The sequence below is a fragment of the Lepidochelys kempii genome, chromosome 14 (genome assembly GCF_965140285.1).
Source record: "Lepidochelys kempii isolate rLepKem1 chromosome 14, rLepKem1.hap1, whole genome shotgun sequence".
NCBI lineage: Eukaryota > Metazoa > Chordata > Testudines > Cheloniidae > Lepidochelys > Lepidochelys kempii.
Genome location: NC_136393.1, coordinates 13,244,177 through 13,269,382, shown reverse-complemented (window position 1 = coordinate 13,269,382; position 25,206 = coordinate 13,244,177). Strand labels below are relative to the sequence as shown.

Sequence of the window (25,206 nt, the reverse complement as noted above, 5' to 3'; positions counted from 1 at the left end):
GCATCAGCTTTCGTGAGCTACAGCTCACTTCATTGAATGCATCCGATGAAGTGAGCTGTAGCTCAGGAAAGCTCATGCTCAAATGAATTGGTTCGTCTCTAAGGTGCCACCAGTCCTCCCTTTCTTGTTGCGACTACAGACTAACACGGCTGCTACTCTGAACCCCGTAACCGAGTCAGCCGCTCCTGAATGAGGGACTCCCCGGCTTTGGAACCTTCCCCGGGCCGCGGGGGCCAGCCCAAGCCGGCTAGGGCCCCCCCCCCCGCGGCGGCCACCCAGGCGAACGGCCCGGCTCCCCGCCCCCACTTCCCTGCCGTGCGAGCCGAGCGCCCGCCCCAGCGTGGCGGAAGAGGGCCGGGCTGCGCTGCGCTCACCGCCCGGCTGCTGGGGAAGGAGCCGCCTCTCCGAGCGCTGCCCGGTCTGTCCCTGCCGCTCGGCTCGGCCCCGCACCATGGAGGCGTTTTGCGGCTCCCGCTTTTGGGTAAGCGGCGGCGCCCCGCGGGCCGGGGCATCCCCCGGCGGGAGCAGCGCCCGGGTCCCGTCCCCGCCAGCAAGGGGTAGGGGCGCTGCCGTCCCAGGCGAGCTGCCCCGGAGACAGAGCCCCCCCCGCCGGCTCATCGGCCCCCTCCCAGCCGGTCAAGGGGGACGCACTGATGGGCGGCGCTCAAGGGGGATGAACCCCCTGCTAGGGCGCTCGGGGTGGGGGGCGAGCCCCACCGCTTGGGGGTTTGGCAGCGGTGGGGGCGGGAGAGCGCCCCTGAAAACAGCTCCTGGGAGCAAGGAGCAGTCCGGCCCCTGGAGATGCGCTGGAGGCCCCCCGTGGGCTCTGTCCCAGCGATGGAGGGGATTTGCCATGTGTCTTGGGCTTAAAGCAGGAGTTTTCGACCTTTTCTTTTTCTTTTTTTTCTTGCCTTCTTCCCCTTTTCTCATTTGCAGGCCTCTAAAGCATTTCGAATAGGGGCGCAGACCCCGTTGAAAATTTTAGATAGAGTCTGCGGCCCCTCCAGGGGTCCCCAGACCACAGGTTGAAAACTACTGCTTGAAAAGAACCCAGAAAGTCTGGGACCCTGGAGGAGAGGCGGCTCCCAGGCTGGTGTCTGCTCACTGCTATAGGCTGGTAGGGGTGCAGAGCGGTATAAGGAGGGGTTTAAAGACCCCCCGTTGGCACCATAGAGCTTTTCCAGCCTGCTGTGTTGACTTCAGAGCAGTCCCAATGAGGCTGGGGAGGTTTGGTCCACGTGGGTGGCTGAGAGAGCAGGCAGCAGCATCTCATCGGTCACCCCAGAGCATCAGCCCCCAATGAACCCACCAGGGCTGATCAGGATGGGTGGTTGGTGCCCTGTTACAGGATGCTCTTGGGGCTGGATGGTGTTAGACCTGGGCTGGCTTTTTCAGAGGTGCCAAGTGCCTGCAGCTCTCACTGACTTCAGCTGTAGCTGGGAGTCCTCTGCAAATCAAGCTCTGGCTCCCACCGAACTTCTACCCTGGCCTTGGACAAATTGCTTCGCCTCCCTGTGCCTTAATTTTCCTGCCTTAAAATGTGGGAGTAATAAGATAGCACAGAGGGGGTGTGGAAGGCTCAGCTCACTCCTGTTGGCAAAATGCAGCCCAGCCTAGTGATAGAGCACCGGTCTGGGACTCAGAAGGCGTGGGTCCTACTCCCAGCACTGTCACTAGCCTGCTGGGTGACCTGGGGCGAGTCACTTCATTGGTTCAGTTTCCTCATCTTAAATGATTTTTAATGTACTTAAACCTCGTTGAGATCTGATTAAAAGGACTCTATGGAAGCTGGGTATTGTTGTTTTTTGAGACCCTGAGATGGAAAGTGCTGTAGAAGTGCCGTCACTTACAGCTGTCCTTATGTCTATTGATTTCTGCAGAGATTAAGCTTCCATTCTTTTATAAAATTATTTCTAGCCCTTATGGTTGAGAAGATCACAATCAAAATGCCAGCTACTGCTGTGTTATTCTCCTGAGTCTGCAGACAGTACCTCAGGTACTGTCATTCAGAGTCCAGCCAACATCGCTCAAAGGGTCAAGAACCGTATCAGTTTCATACTGTTGCTGTTAGTGGAAGTTCTGAGCAACTGCAGAGGCAGGCAAGGGGGGAGATGGTAGAAGAGTGGAGACTTGTCCCCCTTGTAGCAGCTGAGTAGCACTGGGCGAGGAACATAGAAGCAACCTTTCCTTTCTTGCAGCAGCCAGGAGGCTGTGGAGTAGGGAAAGAAATAGAAATCACCTTCTCCTTCCGAGCTACTAGGGGGGAAACTACACATTTATCAAAGACCTAACAGCTAGAAGATAATACAAAAGATGGAGTCCCCAGGCAGGGTCAAGGAGCAACACCCTGGTGGTGGTCGTTTGGCACAACGCTCTGGGCTTGTCACCAGGGCTTGTCACCAGGGCTTGCCCCTGGTTTTTGCAGGTGGGACACCTTACTCCCCAGTCTCATCTTTCATATCACCTCTGGCTTGCAAGGCTACTTGTCTTGCTACTGGGTGTCTGGGGCGTGTTTCAAACTCTAGCAGGCTTAATATGGTCAGAGTTTGAAACAATTGTGGGATGTGTTGTCATTACTGTAAGGTGTTTTGAAATTTAAAAGCCCTGTCTAAATGCTAAGTGTTATTAATAAAATGTACTCTTCAGTGTTTCCCCAAACTGTAGTAACAGCTGTTAATAAACCTCAGAGCTCTAGGTCTCAGTCCTGTGACCTGATCCACACAGGCAAACCCAAACTTCACATGGAGCTCAATGAAGTCGCTGCCACGCAAGTGTGTGTGACAGATTTGGAGCTGCTCTGTAATAATTTATGAATACTCCATGAGGACCTGGTTATGAGGTTGTTTACTGTATGAATTATGTTGGTTTAGTTTAATAAGAGGGCTACTGAGAGAAAAACAAGCAGGAAGGACAAAGAATGGATTAAGATTAGAGTGGGTAAAATAAATGATTTTTTGGTTTGGTGGCAGTTCCAAAAATATTTGAAGTCCATTTCAGGGTGGGGAGTTGAACCTGGGTGTCCCATGCCCCAGGTGAGGGCCTGAAACACTGGGCTAAAGGTTAAAAGGAGAGGGACAGTAGCACCATTACAAACATTGTCTCTGCCTTCTAGTTGGTTTGTGAAAGGCCGAAAGTATTTGTATTAAATACGGGAAAAGGTTTGGGTTGACTGAAACTGCATTTTTCATCCAATAAATTATTCATCTGAAAAATTCCACCCAGCTCTACTCAAGCTAAGCTGCTTTCCAGAAAAAATTGAGGGCTGTTACAAGACAATGGCAGAGCCCTGGTCTCTGAGGACTCTGGCTTCACCTCCTGCTGAGCCTGCAGGAGTGGTTTTAACCAGAAGGGCCAAAGCCCAGGAATGCAGAAGAACAAAATAATCTTGGGACTTTAAAATGGGACACTCTCTTAAGAGAGGAGGGAGTTGTTCAGAGCGGTTAGGCTACGATAACAGGCATCTGTGGGGGCTCTCTGAAGAATTTAGGCATGGAGATTACCATCAGGTAATGGTAAGACAGACACGCACAGAGACTGTTTTAAAATCTTTTTTTCTCTAAAAGCTTTGTTCCTGCTGTAAAATAGACAATACCTTGGTTTTAAGAAGGCTGTCTGGTCGGTATATTCACCGTTGGTCACAGGCTCCAGAAGGGAAAAGCCACGGGTGTCAGAAGCTGTCGGACCTGCTGGGTAAACTCAGTTGTTGCACAAGATGCTGCAGCCCAGTGTAAGAGTGGGAGAATTCCAGTTTGGGAGAGGTAAAGCCACAAGGCATAAAGCCTGTGGGGTACAGTGAGAGAGACCACAGCATGGAGAGAGGTATGGCTAGCCTGGAACTTTGACAGCATGTCCATTGCTGTTTCAATGGGGATGGACGTAAGTGCTTTGCTGAACTGTGGCCCTAGTCTGTTATTGTAGAACAGTAAAGTATTTATTTCATTAATTTGCATACAATAGCAAGGATAAGATTTTTCAAACCCGCCTAAGGGCTTGTCTACATGCAGCAGCGATGCTCACTCCAGGGTGTGATTTCTAAAGTACACTAACTGGTCCATGTAGACCCTACTGATGCACATTAAAAGTTCCCCAGTGCACTTTAACATGGAAATTACACTCCTGTAATGTGCATTGCTGTTCCGTGTGGACATGCCCTCAGTCCTAATTTCAAAAGTGACTTGGGCATTTAAGGGCCTAAGGATAGATTTGTACGGGTATTTAGGAGTCTAAAGATGCAGACAGGTACCTTGGCCCAGATTTTTAAAGGTATTCAGGCTTTGCTGTGCTTAGCATTGCAATGCTTACATTTCATTTTAAAAAGGGATTTAGGCACTTATGATCGACAATCCCATTTTGGCTCCTAAATGTCTAAATCCCTTTTGAAAGAGATTTAGACTCCTAAATCAGTTAGGCTTTGCAATTCTGAGTGCACCAATGCCTAAATACATTTAAAAATCTGGGGCCGAGTGGAATTCTCAAAAGTACTTAAGCACCTAACCTCCCCAAAATCAGTGGAATTTAGGTGCTTTTGAAAATCTCAGTAAGTGCCTATTTGTGCTGTCAGGCACATAAATATCTTTAAAATCTGCCCCAAGTCGCTTTGAAACTGAGATTTATATGCTTTTGTCTGTGTTCAGTTCACTATCAAATATATTATTTCTCGATATGGGGGATTATGTCTTGCTAGTAACAGAGAATACCTGTTCAATCAAGATTTCCACTTACTACTAGTGTAATCCCTTATAAACAAGTACAAGTGAAAACAGTATAATATGTCTTGGCAATTATTCACCACACAGATCAAAATGTTGATTACATATAAAAGAAATATTCTCTTGTTTAACAATTCCTGGGAGAACATTGGTCCACAGCACTAAACTGCAGTAGCAATATTTGTTAACAAAACAGTGCGGGGAGGGGGGGCGCGCAATATTTACGTGTAAAATGTACCGGCAATGATGCAGGTTGTAGGTGTGGTGTTAATACTTTATGCAGTACTGTTACACATAAGTGTACTCACAAGTACGGGAGCTGGGGTAGAAGTTTTATAATCACATGGAGTTTTGCTTTTGAGAGTAGTTAACTATTTCAAGAGTAACTATTGGAGCTGCTTACCTAGGGATGTGATGGATTCTTTATTACCTGTAATCCTTAAATTACGATCTGGATGTCTTCTGAAAGATGCTGTGTGCAGCTCAACAACGTGTCTGGTTTGATGCATGAATTATTGGGTGGAATTCTCTGACCTGGGTTATGCAGGAGATCAGATTTGAGGAATGCACTGGTCCGTTCTGGCCTTAAAATCTGTGAATCTTTTCTAATTAATTAGAATTATTTTCCTGACTCTGTCACATTGTTTTGTCTGTCTGTCAGATTTCTATTTTGTTTGGTTGGCACACATCTTTGACGATTATGACCCTGATCCTCGGCTGTCCTGCAGTTGCTTTATGCTGAACCTAGCACACAGTGCCATAACGCCAGCGAGATCAGCCATACAGAGATCATCCAGTGGTGCAGAGTTCCTTTGACACATCTCTTCTGGGCAGCAAGAGGGGTTATGGTTAGGGATCCCCTAGCATAAGATAGAGCAGTCTTCCAGTTGCTCTTGCATACACTGCGGGAGTGGACTGGTGCACAGCCAGATCCAGACTGGGGGGAGGGGGGTATGCATATGAGATTCAAAGCCATCATTGTTCTCCTCCTTGAGTTGTGTGCTCATTTAGATCTAGCATGACCAGGTTAGCAGAAATCATGCGATAACAATGTTGGGTAAGATTTTCAAAAGCATCTAAGGGCTTTAGAAGTACAAGTCCCATTCACTAAGAGTAGAGTTCTCAAAAGCACCTAAAGGACATAGGTGCCCCATTCTCATTGAAAGCCCGTGGGATTTAGGAGCCTAAATCCCCTGAGTGCTTTTGAAAATTTTACCCTAGATCCCTGAGGAGCTTCTGAAAATCTCCCTCGGTGTTTTTACATTTCTGTTACAACCGTTTCCTTATCTGTCTTCCTGAATTTCAGTGACAACAATCGTGGATTTCCACTTCCAATCTTGATTTAAGGACTTCACATGATGGAGAATCCACAACATCCCTTGATAAGCTGTTCCAGTGGTTAATTATCCTCACTATTAAGACCTTGTGTTCATGTGATTATTTTTTTGTACCGTACTTGAGTCTCTTATCTTTACTGAGGCCTCGGATTGCTTCTGTAATACAAATACATCATAATCAATCCCTGTCTCTGTTCAGTGTGTCTGCCCAGACAAGGATGGTCTTTATATCTGTGGAGTTTGTATTGAACCAATGGCATTGTCTTTCGTAAGGAAGTTTATAGTAGTGTGGTGCTTTAATGGTTGGCAGTATTTTCCAGATCAGCAGGAGTTGCATACAGCTAACGAAGAGCCGAACTTGTCCCTGTTGTGTTGGTGGCGCAGGCTGGGACGGGCATGTTACATTGACGCTTCAGCGTATAACTGTAGATTTTGATTTGACTTGAATCTATTAAGTCCTCTATGTTCCTGATCTTGGCCCATGGTAGAGAGCATCTCCTATGGCAGTCCCTCTACTTCAGCTCTGCGTAAGCCAGGTATTTTTGGAGGAAAGCCTTCAACTCTGTAACTCATGGTCCTCAGTTAGTCAGGTTTTGGACCTGCATACTCAGGAGTCGGCAGTGGGCTTTTTGGCTCAGGATCAGCTCAAAGCAGATGCTCATTCTGACATTACGAGCTATGTAACCAGCTTTTGTGAGTGTGGATAATGAGATGAAACCTAGTGGATGAGGGTGCTTTTAGGTGCCTGTGATCATTTCTTTCAGAGAGACCCCAGAGGGGGATGGTGATCATCGCCTACCCTTCCTAAGGGCTCTTGGACATACCTCCCTGTCGGTTGGTCATGACTTACTGGTTTGACTGAGTTGAACCTTCAGAGCACAAGAGGCCTTCCGTTTATTCAAGCATAGGCTTGAGGGTCAGTGGAGTGATGGAGTCCTTGCTGATGGGTGGGTCGCTGAGGGTGTTTCAAGAAGTGTGGGGAGAGCTGTCCAGGGATGCTGCCCATCACAGACAGTGAGTTGCTTCTTATAATTCGTTCTTAGCTGAGGAAAGATGGTCCAGTGGTTAGAGTACCAACCTGGGCTTTGGGAAGCTGAGTTCAATTCCCTGTGCGAGTTTGGATAAGTCACTTTGTCTTTCTGTGCCTCCTATCCCCATTTCACAACAAGGATGTTGTGAGGCACTCAGATACTATGGCATTGGGGGGCCATATAAGTACCTAAAATAGATAGAATGTAATTGCACCAGGAGACTGGAGGAGAAGCTGCCTGTTTTTATAAATAAATAGATAGGCAAATGATGTGTTTCAAATGAGAGAACAACTAATTAGTCATTTTGGAGATCAGATTAGGGCTTATTCCTCTCTCTTGATACCCTTGTTTAACCCACGATTCTCTGCTCCCAGATTAATCTGTGCCTTGACATTTGACACATGCCTCATTTTTCCCATCCCACTTGAAGCTAATCTTATTTTATCCAGGGACTCTGATGCAATTTCAAGAAAGACATAACCAGTGGCAATGCTGAATTCATGTGAAAATGAGCAAGATGTCTGTGCTTGTCTTTAGCATAGCTCCAGGCACCAGAATGGAAGCTTTCCATGATCTGCAGGCTGGCATGATATCCCTTCTTTCTGAGTCAGGCATGCTGTGTAACTGGGCAGAGTTGGGTCAAGTGACTTTCATTCATTTTGTCATTCCAGAAACAAACCTAATGGGTCATTTTGCACAAAACGTCCCTCTCAAATGTGAGTAATTTCCCCTCTTAGCCACTTACGTGTTGCATTTAACCTCGTTTTCAGTTCAAAACAATGCAGGGGGCTCTGAGGGGGAGGAAGTGGGCTATTTCAAGAACGGGGTGAGTCTTTTTGTACTGGCAGAGTCAGCGCCGATATAGTTCAATACATCTATAGTCAGTTTATTTTAAACAAATAAAAATTCAATGTAAAAGTCCCTGGTGGAAAAAGTTTTTTTATTTAAAGCCCAAATAAAGTTGTGAAGTTTCAAGTTATCCCATTGCACTTTTACTGTAACATTAGTTCCAACAGGGGGAGTCTAGTGGCTAACGCAGGACAACTTTTAGGGACAGACTTCTGCTGTGATGTTGGCTAGACTACATGGTCTCTGCACTTCAGTTACCCCATGTATCAAATAGGACATCAGAGTGGTGTTTAATGTTTATAAAGGAGCTTAAGATCCTTGTATCCCCATGTTTACTATGTCAACAAAGATGACAAAAGGAGATTTCATTTATCTAAAAGTGGATGCTGTTAGTAAAGAATCACCGTAAACTATATTATTGTGGCTTATTTTATGCAGGAGATCAAACTACATGATCATAATAGTTTCTTCAGGCCTTGGAATCTATTATATTTTGCTTCCCTAAAAGGATAGTTGTGTTCTCAATATCCTGAACACAACTAATGCCAATTAAGCACTCCGATAATATAATGATGAGCATAGTATAAATGCACCATTAGATCTAGAATGACTTGCACCCATCAGCATCCTCCTATGTGCAGTCAAGAGAGTGGACTGATGTGTATTTTCACATCTGTAGAAGAAGAGATTCAGAAGTAAAATGTAGCACAGAGAAATGTTCCAGTGTATGAGAATTTGTGACACTCCCTGGTTGACTGTGGCAGTTAATGGACCCCATGAAGATGACACTTCATTATAATGTAGGGGTTTTGTTTTTTTAAATCATGACAAGGATAATCTTGCTCTGGTATTGCTGTTTGTATTTTGTAGGGAAAAACACCACCTCCGGGTCTGGTTAAACTGAGAAATGTGTGGGCATCAATTTGGCACCATCTTTGAAAATGTCACAATTCTTAGTGCAAGAGAACAGAGCCCATTCTAGTCTAACTTTTACCACCCATCCCTTACTGCTGTACGGCCTAGGGCCATCTTGAGTGCCAGGCTGTGGTAAAAGGAATGAGCAAGGGTATAAGCAGGAGCAGAGGAGAGATTCTAGGATGCTGTTCAGTGTTCAAGCACAAGAAGAGGGAACCGAGACAGTGCAGCATTCAGGCTTTGTTCCTTTCTCCTCATACACTGTACTCTCTCATCAGACACATCCTGAAAGGAAAATTCCTAAATACTATAGTACCTCCTACTGGGAAGCCATCTAATCATAGCAGATATGATGCTACTCGCTGGGGGGGGGGGGAGCAGGGGAGGGATATCAGGTAGCTTATTCCCTTGAAGGCTCTTACAATGAATTGAGGACGGTTGACCTAATTGTCCCCCCCCCCAAAAAAAAAATCTTCTTGGGGAAGTGTTAATAGTACAAGAAGCCCCACCGGACACCTAAAGAGGGAAATGGAGATTCTGGAAACAGGGGGTCTACGTGAGAGAGGGTCTACGTGGAGAGAGTAATGGTCCCAGGCCTATCTGACTTTTCTCTGAGGTTGAAAGGCAATCAGGGAAGTTGACTTGCACAGTGAAATTCAAAGCCCAGGTGAATTCCTTCAGGTTTTGACATGAAGTTTTATCCAACTCTAGCTATGACCTTTTCAGCTTAAGCAATGCTGAGAATGTATGTAAACACCCAACCATCTGAAAGATATGAATTCCATAAATTTTCTCTCCTATGGAAACAATATCTGAGATGAAACCATGAATCACTTGAGAAGTGGGTGTACAGAGCAATTGATTACTTTCTCATTACATGGCCACAGAGAAGAGTATAAAACAGGGGTTCTCAAACTGGGGTCGGGACCACTGAAGTGGTCACGAGGTTATTACATGGGGGGTCACGAGCTGTCAATCTCTACCCCAAACCCCGCTTTGCCTCCAGCATTTATAATGGTGTTAAATATATAAAAAAGTGTTTTTAATTTATAAGGGTGGGTCGCACTCAAAGGCTTGCTGTGTGAAAGGGGTCACCAGTACAAAAATTTGAGACTTCTCTCTTTTTCCCATTTGCTATTCATGTGATGTATTAAAATTCAATCAAAAGACCTCAGTGTTTAAAAACTTAAATAAATTCCCCTGGGCAGTCTGTGAAAGAGGGATCTTTAATTTCTCAATACAGTAAAGCTGAGTTTTACTCATGGCTATAAATCTGTCCCCTCCTAGCTTGATATTATAGCTGTCCAGGGTGGGCCTATGTCCAATTACACTTTACTTGGCTGAGCTAAAGGAAACAGCAGCAGTCACAGCTGCCAGACATCTTTATAGTTATCTTTTTTTTTTAAATGAATGTCATGGCCTTGATCCTGCAGCAAGGACCATATGGGCAGACACCTGACCCCTCACTGATCTCATTGCAGGATCAGAGCTGAGGTCAACTTAACAAGATTCATGCCATTTTCAGCCATTTCAAATGCTAGTGAATATATACCCGATAGCATTTTTATTAGAATTGGTTGGAACAGGGGAAAAACTGTTTACATGATTTTTTTTCAAATGTTGAAGTTTTGCAAAATCTTTTTTCAAAAATAAAAAATGGAAACTTCTGAAATTAAAAATGTCTACTTGTTTCCCCTGCATCCTCGCCACCCCCATGCAACTGAATGAATGATTGGGCTCTTTTGTATTCTTTGCCATTTTGTAAATTTTCCAAACATCCTAAACTGCCGAAAAGTTAGAGCAGGGAAAGGAAAAATGGGGGAATGTGTGAGAGAAAGAAAATGAGAGAGTGAAATGGGGAAAAAAACCCTCCAAACCCTGGTTATCGCGTATTGTGTTGTATTCAGTACAGAAGGGGAAAGAAGATGGAGAAAACACAAACAAATTTAAAATGTTGACATTCTGGGTTTTGATTGAGAATATTGAAAATAATCAAATCTTTTCATAAAAAAAGTTTAGTTTTGCAAAAAGGCCATTTTTTGGTTGAAAAAAGGTTCAAATAAAAATTGCAATCAGCTTCCATTTTAATATGTAGCATTTCCTTTTTTATATGCCTTTCCTGATTTTTGTCTTAGTAAACAAACTGGTCAAAATTGTGAATTGATTAGTGACGTGCAGTATTTCACTTTGAACAAAGTATCTCCTCTTCAGTGAAATACAGAAAGCATCATATAATTCAAATATTTCAAGAACGTCTAATTTTTATGTTTCCATCACACAATTGAACTGTTGCTCTCATGTAGAACCTCACTGGAGCCAGGGAACTCTGTATGCGCACCAGGGTCTGCTGTGTAGATCCAACTTCAGGATCAGACCCTTAGCTTGTACTTTGATATCCTAACGCCATCTCTTTCTGCTAACCTTGTTGACTAGTTTTTCTGGTAACACAGTTCCCAGTGCTCTGTAATCAGTTATCTTCAGAGATATGCCTGCTCTTTCAGTAGACCTTTTAAAATACTGTTTTGCAAAAAATCTCTACATCTTATTATTTACAAAAATTCTTCTGTCTTATTATATATAATTAGTATTTTTAAAGCACTTTGAAGTTGAAAATTGCTATACCAGTGTTAGGGAAATTGGATACATTTTCAAAAGTACCTAAGTGATTTAGACACTTGTATCTTTCAGTGGGACTAAGTCACTTAGCTGCTTTTTAAATTTTTCTTATTTAGGTGATGTTGGCTGATGAGGACTTCCAGCTGAATGAGGACTTCAGCATTGGACTTCAGGCATCATGTTTGTCTAATGTCTGATACATCCTTTATTTTCACAGGGAGATGGACTCAATGATGGGTCTCTTTATACTTCTGTGTGCTATTAATACCATACTGTTCCAGTATGGAGAAAGCATCCTACAAGAGATAAGGGAAAGGCAAGGCGTTGTCAATGAAAGGCGTCAATCTGGTTTATAGACATCAACTCTAAATTACAACCCCCACAAAACATCTAGTGTATTTCTTCTACACTAAAAATTGGTTACTATTTAACAGAGTCCCATTCAAGCTGATGGATTTATATTGCACAAGAATTATAACGTGAACGCAACCAGTGGCAGAACAATGTGACAGTGTTCACAGACCAGTTCTCCTTTTGCTCTCGTTTCCATTCCAGGATTATCGCTTTCTTTCATCGTCATAGTCTGATCCCATCTTTCCTCCTTCCTTGTTTTGGCTGCCCTGTCTGACAGGGCAGCCAATTCCACTTAGGAAAAAAAAAATAGATGAAAAAACTTTTCAGGTCAGGGAGGGGGTCATATCCTGACTTTTGAAATCATATTTTGTAAGCTCCTTTTCACTACATTTCAATGAAATGGGCCTATTTTTATGAGTATCAGCATTGCAGTCTAGCCTTTAGAGCATATGATTCGTGCTGCGATACCAGTCGGCGTTAGCTAGTTCAAGCTGTTCTGTAGGCATCCCATGTGCCTTAACCTCAGTGTATAAACTCTTAGCCAAACTGTTTCATCTTCTACCTCTAACCTGCCACTAGATTTGATTGCTTCAGATGTTGCCCCCAAGACTTGACATTCATCTGCACGTTGTCACTGCAACTAAGGAATATGAGCATCCTTAGTCACTTTAAGTGGCATGTGGCCTTTGGATACTACATCAGTGAACACCCGTATTAGTGTGATATTGAAGACAGCCTCAACCAGATACTGACTGAGTCTCATCAGCACTGCAGTGAATCTGTTAGCCTGACTGTTCCCTCTTCTGCTACAATCCAAGCAGCATTAAGAAACTTTCTTGCCAACAGTCCCCTTTCATCTCGTGCTTGAGCGTGAGTCTGTCTGCCTTCTGTCCAGCTGGGTACCCAGGTGTGCCAGTGAAAAATGGAGTCGGAAAGGGGGTATAAAGAGGAGCAGAAACTGCCACATTTGTAATTTTAGCTCTTCAGTCCCATTTCTAACCAAGCTACTCTTGTTCTGACTGTCAAGATTGCCCCCCTCTTAGCTGAAGGATGATGGGAAGTTTTTCAGTTTGAGACACCCCTCCTTCAAATGCTCTATTCAGCAAAGCAGAGCAGCCTGCACAGTTGCCCCCCACAAGAACGGTATCCGAGGGCAGGCTGCTGGTTAGGACAGTTGACAGAGGTCTTTCTCTTCGTTCCGCCTTGTGTAACTTCAACAATTTCTATGAGGTCTCTTGGATTTGACTCTTTTTTCTGGAAAGAATGATCCCAACTCCCTTTGCTTTTGCTCTTGACTTTCATTCACAAGATCTTACATCACTTTATTTGCTCCATACTGCCCTCTATCCAAGGCAATAATATCCTGTGATTCAAAACCACAATAGTGCTGCTGATGATTCTATTAGAATAATTAATCTGAGTATGTGTCCCTGTGTCCTTTGGTCTTTGCCCTTTTGCATCCAAGGGCAGTTTGGCCCAATGCACGTGGGCAGTTTTGCGAGCTCTCACGGTTTTATCACATGCTTCATGATACTTTATGCTTCTCTTAAAGTTCATGCCTGTGATTACAGCAGAATCTCAGCTTTCATTAAAAAAAAAAAAGAGTAAAGTTCCTACCCTCATGATTGCAGAGAAAAGCTTGAAAATGCAACCCCAGTGTAACCTAATGGTCCAGCGCCAGAAGGCAAAGAGAAAGAACACAAATATTATGGTTTTTTTTAAACACGATGTTTAAGCCAATCTCAAGATTGTTTAGGGGTCTGAGCCATGATTGTTGAATGCATAGAGTTGGCAATACTCTGTGTGGGACTCTTGATGACAGAATTTGGTTCATCATTGTGTCCTCTCTCTGGTGGATTACGAATGTTAAGATCAGTTCGACACTGTAAAATAAACCGTTAAGGAAATCCTTATATTTTTACCTCTAGAAATGAAAACTCAACGTTTTCAATGTTTGTCCTTCACTAGCACAGACAACAAACTCGGCATTATATTTTGTATACTAAGATCTGGTGCATGCACACACGAAAAAGTAACAGGCTCTGAGCCTTGTGGTAATATAAACTCTTGTTTCCTTTTGACCTCACCTTTGATAATCAAAGTTGCTAGGATACAGTTGCAAGCAGTAGATAATGTCATTCCCTTGCCCTGGTAAAATTTTAATTTGTGGAATTCGGTGCAGCAAGTCAGTTGGACAGCAATCATCTTGGGATCAGTGAAGCATGTTGTGGTTTCTGTATAGAAGGGAGAAATAACTTTTTTTTAGGAATGCAAATGATTTTGTTCCCAAAGGTGAAAGGGCTTCTGGAACTCAGCAGCTCACTAGAGACCTTGAACAGAATTATTGTCACCGTTTGTATTATGGTAATGCCCACAGGCTCCCACTGAAATTGGGTACCACCGTACCATTGTGCTAGGTGATGTATAAACGCATAGTAAGGGAGCGGCCCTGTCCTGAAGCACTCACTGTTTAAATAGACAGAAGGTGGGGGAAAGGAAGCATTACTAGCCCCGCTTTACAGGCGAAGAAATGTGAAATGGAGAGAGTGTGAGAGGAAGTCTGTGGCAGAGCCTGAACTTAAACTTGGGTCTCCTGAGTCCCAGTCTAGTGCCTGACCACAAGGTCACGTTTCCTGTTTTAGAGGAGGTGAGATGATATCAGAGGGAAATACTGCAAAACAAAAAAAATTGCCAGGATTTGCAATAAATGTTCTTTTCAGAATATTATTCACCCATCAACAGAGCTAAGCAAATGGTCTCGTCATCACTTAAAAGTATCATGGATGAATTCTACCAGATCTATCATGGGATCTAAATATCACCTATTGAGCCATAGATCCACCACCTGTCTACCATCTTTCCTCTTTTCTCCCCTTCTTTTAACTTTTTCTCCTTCTCTGCTGCTCTCCTCTTGTGTCAACCTCCTGCCACTCTGACTTTAACCTTAAATAATGCACCAAATAGTGATAACCAACACAAGTCAATAGTATGGTAGATATTAACCTTGTCCGTTGTGTGAATGTTGGTTATCTTCTGCTTGTGCCCATGGCCTTCACCTTTCCAATGGTTTGAGTGAATTCATATGTATGCTTCCTTTTGACTCTCATGCCGCCACCAAGATTTCAAGATTATTGTTTTTAAAAGTGAGAAAATAACGTATTAATGAACGAATTCAGTGAAAATAATTGCCCAAATCCCAACAAATATTATTAAATTACCCCTAGTTCTGAGCTATAGGAAGCTTGCCTTGCAGGTGTACGGTGGAGTATTATTACAGTAACATCTGTACTTCACATACGGTGAAGCCAACATTTGAAAGCCAGCATGAGGGATTCCTTTGTAATGTCCATTAGCCTGATATCTGGATCATAGCACAGAAGATAGGTAAGATTTAAAGCAGAGGTCAAGACCATTCGTGGTCTTGAAAGTTCCCACACAACCACGTGTACGGGTCAGAATCCCCTTCCCCTTCTTAATTTTTTTCAGCCAAGCTTTGTGCTCACTGTTATGCTCCTTCTCCTGCCATAAAGCACTATGGGACCCTGGGTGAATAGCTCAGTGTAGAGTAAAATGTATTGCGGTGTGCGTCATGGGCATGTCCAATTTTAGAGTGACCTTTTGAAGGGAAATTTCACTCCCCCCGCAAGAGGAAAGGGTGGTGGGAGAGTACCGTGCACTGCAGCGAATTAATGCAGCACACAGCTTCTACCTTTTTGATGGCCTGCCTGAAATCTGGCTCCCATTTGAATCTAGGTCAAGTGAAATGAACTTGGTAATCAAAATCCTGATCCTGACTTGGCGGAGTACTGGCTGGAGGTTTGATAAACACAAAGGACTAAGACTAGAATAAGAGAGGTGATTGAAGTCCACGGTGAGGAAGGGTGTTCTTGATGCTATTCTTGACCGATTAGCAGACAAACCACAAGTTCACAACCTGCATGCAATATCAAGGAGAGGCCTTCTCTGCCATAATGCGATAGCAAACATTGCTAGTCTCTCTTCTGTTGTCTTTTATAGCCAAGTACAGTTACAGAGTAAATAAATTCCATAGCCAGTGAGTTAATATCAGAACAATATAAAAGTATGGCAAGTTAGTGCTCTGAGAAGTCTGCGTCTTGACAGCATAGCCATCCAGACGGTTGCACAGTATCACTGCAGCAGAAGTGGTGCGGCTTAAAGAACATTGCTGCCAAATTGCCTTCTGCAGGCTGTAGGAGCTGTGGGACACTGGGGAACTCCAGCAGTCTGGGGTAGGGAGAGGTGCCAGAGCCTTCTCAACAGCTCCTTTGAAGAAGTGGCTGGCAGTTATCCTATTTTAGCCTTTGCCGCTTGTGCAGAAGCAAGCCACAAGCAGTTTCTCTACAGCTCTGCTGAGAGATGCAGGCTGCCTCAGTCTCTTTGTGAAGATCCTGTTCTGAGAAAAGGTGGCAATCAGCAATATCCCTGGCCTTCCCCCGGTCGGCTCCAGTTGAGGGGGAGAGGTGGTCCCTCAGTGACTTTCCTCAGATTCTGCTCTATCTTCTGTAGGGTGAGCGAGCTGCCGGCAGATGTGACGATCGTTGTTATTGAAAGGGATCCTTATGTGCAATTCCCAGGCGCCCCTAAATGCACAGGACTTTTAGGAAGGCAGAGCAGCACACTGCAGACATCCCCAAAACTGGGGGTGGGAATTGGGGCTTGAAATCTGAAACAGAGCTTGTATCCAAATTTAGCAAATCACTCTTCTGTCTGTAATGGGCCGAAGCAAAACTCCGGATGCGAACACCCCTGAGCTTTTAGGTCCTCCTCCTGAATGTTGTGGGTCTGAGCTCACCTTCAATTGGAATGAGATGCATCGAGCCTCTAAGCCAAGCAGAGCAGGGTTTAGGAGATGGGCGAATAGGGCCAGGATATCTGGGAGCTTGAGAGGTGCGATGCAAGGAGTATCTTTGCAGTTGTGTTTTTCTGGATCGCAGTCCCCCCATTTTGCGCATAGGCTTAATGGCTCTTTAGTGACAGCGATGGCTTAGTTGTGATGTTCTGCACTGAGATTTAGTGGTAGTGCGGATGTTGGAGGTGTTGTCACTAGCGTGACGGGTTATAATTCACCAGTAAGTGTAACTGGCTGCTCCCTGAAAATTGCTTTAGTCTGATGAGAGATTTTAAAGGGATCCCAGTGTCTCTGCTGATACAAAATTCATACCTAACTCATTGATTCAGGGCAAAATAGAATGTCAGCATTTCCCTCCCTGCTCCTGAAATACCTAATCATCAAGAAAAAATTAGGTTATCCCGGGAACATCGTCAGTTATTTAGATACTTTCCGTGCTTTATAGATAGTTCCACCTATGTTCATTATCTTTTATTGGCCATAAATATTTAGGTTTTATTAACTATTTCATCCCCTGTAAGTTGCTGAAACACTACAATGGTGGGCAACCTGATAGACACTGAGATTGATAACATTTTCAAGCCTTGACTTCTATCAGACACACCGTAGCCAGAGGAGTAAACCTACTAGCTGGGAGTAAGAAATGGTATCCCTAGTCTCTGTTTGTCAGAGGGTGGAGATGGGTGGCAGGAGAGAGATCATTTGATCATTACCTGTTAGGTTCACTCCATCTGGGGCACCTGGCATTGACCACGGTCAGCAGACAGGATACTGGTCTGGATGGACCTTTGGTCTGACCCAGTATGGCCATTCTTATGTTCTTATGGAGTCACTATGAAAGCTGAGTGGAAAGCTGTCAGGGTTCCCTCCCCACTCTGAACTCTAGAGTACAGATATGGGGACCAGCATGAAAGATCTCCTAAGCTTATTTTTACCAGCTTACATTAAAAACTTCGCCAAGGCACAAATTCTTCCTCATCCTTGGATGGTATCACTGCCATCGCCAAGTGAGTTAGACAAAGGTTTAGGAAAAGGACCACTTGGAGTTCCTGTTTCCCCAAAATATCCCCTCAATCCCCTTCACCCCCTTTCCTGGGGAGGCTTGAGAGTAAACAAGGTGAGCACAGACCTGACCCTTGGGTTTTTAGGACACTAAAAACCCCAAACAGATTCTTAAAAACAGAACTTTATTATAAAGAAAAAAAGTAAAAGAAGCACCTCTGTAAAATCAGGATGGAAGGTAATTTTATAGGGTAATAAGATTTAAAACACAGAGGATTCCCCTCTAGGCAGAACTTTAAAGTTACAAAAAACAGGAATAAACGTTCCTCTTAGCATATGGAAAATTCACAAGCTAAAGCAAAAGATACTCTAACGCGTTTCCTTGCTATTACTTACTATTTCTGTAATTTTAGTTGTATCATTCAGTAGGAGCTGGATTACGTGCTTGGTCTCTCCCTTTGTTTTGGAGAGAACAACAAAAAGCACAAAAAAAATCCCTTTCCCCTCCCCAGATTTGAAAGTATCATCTTTCCCCATTGGTCCTTCTGGTCAGGTGCCAACTAGGTTACTGGAACTGATTAACCCTTTATAGGTAACAGAGGGATTTTATGCTACCCTTAGCTGTATGTTTATGACAGAAGCGCAGTAGTGAGCTCTGTGGCCAATTATTTGCCAGAAAGCTCAGCAACCACCCATAGTTGCTAAAGGAGGAAGGTGCTGGGGATTCTTAGCAAGGTACTGTTCATGGTTCTTGTTAAGGGGTCTTCATCTTTTCTATCAGTCTCTGGTGAGTGAAAATTTTGAAGTCCCCCATCTATCTACAAATGCATACATACTATGGTATATAGATACTGGAAAAGAGGTGACTTGAAGTCATGGGGCTGCTCATGTGCATAAGGGAAGCAAGATCAGATTAGCCTTTGCTATTCAGAAACGTGCCCCATTAGTTCAGCCTTGCTGTAAAGAACTTGTTCATTTTCATCACTTACTCTGTACTCTCTGCACTGTTCATGCTGGATCAGCATCTCTTTTGTTATCAGCAAAGGCTTCATTTTAGGGGGGAGATTCTCCAAAGCAACAATGGGATTTTGGCACATAAGCCCCATTGACTTTCAGTGAGTATTCTTCCCTTGGTGTTTGAATGTAGCTGTGCAATTTCTTTTGCCTTGTTTAAATAAGAGCTAATGCAGACCTTTGAGGGTGTCATCAGATGTCACCAGTGTGGTGCTCTGCTCTGTTCAATGTTGATAACAGTCGGCTGTGTGCTTGTGTTCCCTCTGTGTGCTGCCCCGGCTCTGCGCAGAAAGCTGGCACAGCAGACCCCGAGAGAAACCACAATGACCACCGACTCCGATAAGGTACGAAGGCACCCGCCCAGGTTTATTGCCAAATGAAGCAATCTCTAGCTCCCCAGATCAGATGTCTACAGTTTTGCTAGTACATATGCGCTTCCTGACAATGGACCGGCTCAGTCAGTGGCGGGATTTACCACTGCCCCCTCAGCCAGACAAAGACAACCCCTCAGGGGTGCATTCTTATACACAGGTACAAACAAGTTACACCTCACTACTGACATATTGAGGTACAACTCCTCTACATAGTAAGGTGCCGCCTGTAACCTTGTACATGTTGGTTCGATCAAAACAACCCTATCCATCATGTTATCCTTTTAACCCTGTCTTTAGGATGGGTCAGCATGTTCCTGTTATCTGAGGAATATGCTAGTATCAGGAGTGTTCTGGTACCATCCTGGCACGTGTTTATATCACTTGTGCCCAGTACCTTTTAGATATGTGTGTTTTTGCAGCATCAGCTCTCTTCATGTCACGTTCTGTGAGCAGGGCCTGCCTCTTGCTCACAGTTTAACTTTGTTTTATATCGGCATAGTCTTGACCATTACTTTAGCGCAGGCCATAGGCCTCATACCAGGCCTCTGATGAAAGGACTTATGTTTCAGGACCTCATCTTGCTACAAAGGGTATGTCTACATTGCAATTAAAAGCCCATGGCTGGCCCCTGCCAGCTGACTCGGGCTCACGGGACTAGGGCTAAGGGGCTGTTTAACTGCGGTGTAGACATTTGGGCTTGGCCTGGAGTCTGGACTAGGATCCTGTGTGATGGGAGGGTCCCCGAGCTCGGGCTGCAACCTGAGCCCAGTTAAACAGCCCCATAGCCTGGGCTCCCATGAGCCTGAGTCAGCTGGCATAGGCCAGCTGCAAGTGTCTAATTCCAGTGTAGACATACCCAGAATGGGCTTTACAGCCATACAGTCTGCATTTCAAAGGCAATAGAATAAACTGGCTTTGTTTAAAGATCAAAGTGAATGGAGGGATTGAGCAGATTTCTGGGTAAGTCTGTGCTTCCAATAGGTGGCTCACCCAGATTGTAGGGAGACCCATTTCATCATGGTCATGGTCATAAAAAAGGGCAAGTTTAGGGACCTTGCTTTTTTCCTTTCTATGTACCTTGAATAAATTAAATGATGTCTGAGTCTTTTGTTGTATGCTGGTCTCATGAGATTCTTCTCCCTTTCAAATGCTCATCCCTCCTCCATGCTCTCTCCAGTGAACAAAATTACTAGCGGAGGCAAAAACAAAGCACAAGGTAGAGGATAGTTGGTTTAGCAATTCAAATTGGAAACAAGGATCCTGACTAAATAAATGTTAAGAGACACGTTCCTGCTATGAAGGAGGTTTGTGGTTGGCCACTTTGTTAGGGTGTCTCGTGATCCTGTTAGGTTGAGTGGGTGGAAGCTGAAAGCATGGTAAGCTTGGAGCAGGGAACAGGTTTGCTTATGAGTCTCTTAAAGTGCGAGTGTTGCTACTTTCCTCCTAGCTGCAGGAAACCTTCCCATAGGGAGGAGAAGAAGAAGAAGAGAGAGAGAGTGGTGAGTGATTTTTTTTTAGGGAATTACAGTATACTGGTATGACTGCCCTCAGCTTTGCACAGCATGGGGAGGAGGTGACCAGCCCTCTGTGGAGAAAGAAGTGGTTCGGGACTATTTAGAAAAGCTGGACATGCACAAGTCCATGGGACCGGATGTGTTGCATCCGAGAGTGCTAAGGGAGTTGGCGGATGTGATTGCAGAGCCATTGGCCATTATCTTTGAAAACTCATGGCGATCGGGGGAAATCCCGGATGATTGGAAAAAGGCTAATGTGGTGCCCATCTTTAAAAAAGGGAAGAAGGAGGATCCTGGGAACTACAGGCCAGTCCGCCTCACCTCAGTCCCTGGAAAAATCATAGAGCAGATCCTCAAGGAATCAATTCTGAAGCACTTAGAGGAGAGGAAAGTGATCAGGAACAGTCAGCATGGATTCACCAAGGGCAAGTCATGCCTGACTAATCTAATTGCCTTCTATGATGAGATAACTGGTTCTGTGGATGAAGGGAAAGCAGTGGACGTGTTGTTCCTTGACTTTAGCAAAGCTTTTGACACGGTCTCCCACAGTATTCTTGCCAGCAAGTTAAAGAAATTTGGGCTGGATGAATGGACTATAAGGTGGATAGAAAGCTGGCTAGATCGTCAGGCTCAACGGGTAGTGATCAATGGCTCCATGTCTAGTTGGCAGCCGGTATCAAGTGGAGTGCCCCAAGGGTCGGTCCTCGGGCCCCTTTTGTTCAATATCTTCATTAATGATCTGGAGGATGGTGTGGATTGCACCCTCAGCAAGTTTGCAGATGACACTAAACTGGGAGGAGAGGTAGATACGCTGGAGGGTAGGGATAGGATACAGAGGGCCCTAGGCAAATTGGAGGATTGGGCCAAAAGAAATCTGATGAGGTTCACCAAGGACAAGTGCAGAGTCCTGCACTTAGGACGGAAGAATCCCATGCACCGCTACAGACTAGGGACCGAATGGCATGGCAGCAGTTCTGCAGAAAAGGACCTAGGGGTTACAGTGGACGAGAAGCTGGATATGAGTCAACAGTGTGCCTTTGTTGCCAAGAAGGCCAATGGCATTTTGGGATGTGTAAGTAGGGGCATAGCGAGCAGATCGAGGGACGTGATCGTTCCCCTCTATTTGACACTGGTGAGGCCTCAATCTGGAGTACTGTGTCCAGTTTTGGGCCCCACACTACAAGAAGGATGTGGAAAAATTGGAGAGAGTCCAGCGGAGGGCAACAAAAATGATTAGGGGACTGGAACACATGAGTTATGAGGAGAGGCTGAGGGAACTGGGGATGTTTAGTCTGCGGAAGAGTAGAATGAGGGGGGATTTGATAGCTGCTTTCAACTACCTGAAAGGGGGTTCCAAAGAGGATGGCTCTAGACTGTTCTCAATGGTAGCAGATGACAGAACAAGGAGTAATGGTCTCAAGTTGCAGTGGGGGAGATTTAGGTTGGATATTAGGAAAAACTTTTTCACTAGGAGGGTGGTGAAACACTGGAATGCGTTACCTAGGGAGGTGGTAGAATCTCCTTCCTTAGAAGTTTTTAAGGTCAGGCTTGACAAAGCCCTGGCTGGGATGATTTAATTGGGGATTGGTCCTGCTTTGAACAGGGGGTTGGACTAGATGACCTCCTGAGGTCCCTTCCAACCCTGATATTCTATGATTTTACCTCACTGTCTTTATGCATTACAGAGGTTGCTTGTAGGGATGGACAGAACAGTTTGGGTAAAATAGAAATCCTTCTAAGCCCCTCCTCCCTCATACCAAATCTTTGCATAATACTTGAAACCAAACCGTTTTCCCAGCTGGTCAGATTCTGACCATGGCATAAAAGGGTACAACTCCTTTGAAGTCAGAGGACATGTTCCTTCTTATACCAGTTAAGAATGTAGCCCAGTGTCTTTGTTTCATCTGTGCCAAAGCTGCAGTGTTAAGCTTTGCGATGACCAGGATTCAGACAACCCTGCTAGAAATTTGTCTGTCTGATCTTGTAGTTATGTTTGTCAAAGGGGCTACCTTGTATATCACATAAACTGACACAGCACTTCCTAATCTCTAGCAGTTCATCAGTGTGACCATATACTACTATGAAAAAAACAAGGAGTCCTTGTGGCACCTTAGAGACTAACACATTTATTTTGGCATAAGTTTTCATGGGCTAAAATCCACTTCATCAGATGCATGGAGTGAAAAATACAGTAATCAGTATATATGTTACAGCACATAAAAAGATGGGAGTTGCTTACCAAGTGGGGGGTCAGTGTTGATGAGGCCAATTCAATTAAGGTGGAAGTGGCCCATTCCCAGCAGTTGACAAAAAGGTGTGAGTATCAGCAGAGGGAAAATTACTTTTTGTAGTGACCCATCCACTCCCAGTCTTTATTCAGGCCTAATATGGTGGTGTCCAGTTTGCAAATTAATTCCAGTTATGCAGTTTCTCGTTTAAGTCTGTTTTTCAAGTTTTTTTGTTGAAGAATTGCCACTTTTAATCTGTTGTTGAGTGTCCAGGGAGATTGAAATGCTGTCCTATTGGTTTTTGAATGCTACAATTCTTGATGTCTGATTTGTGTCCATTTATTCTTTTGCATAGAGACTGTCCATTTATTCTTTTGCATAGAGACTGTCTGTACATGGCGGAGAGGCATTGTTGGCACATGATGGCATATATCACATTGGTAGATGTGCAAGTGAACAAGCCCCTGATAGTGTGGCAACTCCCATCTTTTCATGTGCTGTAATGTGTATATATACTGCTTACTGTCTTTTTCACTCCATGCATCTGATAAAGTGGGTTTTAGCCCACAAAAGCTTATGCCCAAATAAATTTGTTAGTCTTTAAGGTGCCACAAGAACTCCTCGTTGTTTTTGCTGATACAGACTAATACGGCTACCACTCTGAAACCATGGTTACTCTAAGCCTTATCAGCAGACTGCAGCTGTTTAATTCACTTAAACAGAAGCTGTTGCTTTCAGAGTCTCTTTTTTTAATTTGGAAGAAAAACAAATATAATAGCCTGGAAGCACTTTTGAAGAAACCTCCCATTTGGAGAAGTTATCAGTTTACAAGGGAAGTTGGATTAATTGGAAGTTTGCAATTATATTGATAACTGGAAGTCCAAAAAACACAGAGAGAATCAAACATAGCAAGAGGTTTAAGCACAGATAAAAGTTGTTATCTCCCCATTAAAATCTTCTACAGCTTGATAAGTTTTTACAGGAAACTTAACATTATCTGTTGCATTTAAGATGTAAGTGTTATCAGCTAATTTAGATAAGACAGGAAACAAATTCCCACTAACTACAGTGAAATGTCTGGTTCTTAGTTTTGACAAGTTAAATTATTCACCCTCTTAACTTCTTTATTTGCAGAAGTTGCTCTCCAACCAATAGGTACAAACTGGGAACAAGAATCTCAACATCTGGAGTTGCAGATGAAAAGTGTAGCAAGGAAGCTAGCAAGCAAAGATGTTTGCAAGGAAGCAGATTTTCCTTCTTTCACACAATCTGTATTTTATTGAGTTCTGTTTACAGTAGGGATTTACTTATTGTTCCGGGAGTATTAGTAATAAGGTCAAGATTTTGGCCATAAATGCAGCCTTTTTCCAGATTCTCAAAGTTACTCTACAACAAATAAGTTTGTTTAAACCTGATGATCTCCCTTAATACCAGATGTTTGTGTTAGATGGGCACTCAGATTTAAGATTTTACCTCGAAAGTGTCATTTTAAAGTTGTACTGCAAATTGGGAGTGCTGTGAAATGCACACTGGGGTGCCCTAGACTCTGAATAGCCTAACAAATGCTGTAATGTCACTAACTATAGATTACGGTGACCTTTTTTTAAATAGAACCAACTAAGCCCTAACAAATACAGGTAAATGTAATGGTTTTGCATAATACAATATGTACATTTTTGTTCTAAGTTACAAAGCCAGAAGTCACCATTGTAATAGACAGGTTGGGTTTAGTTGGGGGAATTTACTGTATGGGATTACACAACATTTACAACTATTACTCATAGCCCTTCTGTTGGGACAAAGGTCACAAGATCTTTAATGACCACAAATGGTCAGTGTCACAGTTGCAGGGTTCTCTGCACCTCTGTCCCTTCACTTGTCCCTGAGTGCACCCCCACCGGGGCCAGGCCTTGTGTGTTTACCTCTGCTGGGGTGCAATTCCGCAATTCTCCCACTCTTATATGGGGCCCTGGGCTATCGCAGTTTGTGTATCCACGGTGCTTATCCAGTAGCTCTGACTGAGTTTGAGCACCTGTGGTTGGGATTATAGGACCAGTGGTGTACAGTGATCAGATGGCCGCCTTAAAACAGGAGTATTGTTTTTTTTACCAGTGGGAACAAAGCTTTTAGAGAAAAATGGATTTTAAAACAACGTACTATCTACATGGATGTGTGTCTAGCCGAATGCATTACCATGCTGTGATAGTGACCTAGGTAGGCGTAGCTTCTCCAGAAGCTCCTAGCACGTCCCTGAGTCTCCATCTAGTTCCCCCAAAAAACTATGCTTTCTTGAAAGAGAATCCCATTTTAAACCCCGTTATAGGTTGGCAGGGGGATTGTTTTTGTTCTTTTGTGTTCCTGGGCTTTGACCCTTTCTCGTCCAAACCAGTTTT

General features: G+C 44.0%; 1 protein-coding gene across 5 annotated transcripts in view; it reads left to right on the top strand.

The window, feature by feature from the left end:
- Positions 1-325: 325 nt before the first annotated feature.
- Positions 326-25,206, top strand: part of ABCC3 (ATP binding cassette subfamily C member 3) — a 76,655-nt gene continuing 51,774 nt past the window's right edge. Inside the window, exon 1 of one of the 5 annotated variants that reach the window (XM_073311345.2) lies at positions 326-481. In XM_073311345.2, the coding sequence (XP_073167446.1) occupies positions 452-481 (30 nt within the window). In that variant the 5' untranslated portion in view covers positions 326-451. Of the gene's footprint in view, positions 482-19,612; positions 20,571-25,206 lie in introns of those variants that run through there. The other 4 variants (XM_073311347.2, XM_073311348.2, XM_073311346.2 and 1 more) reach the window with 4 other exon arrangements.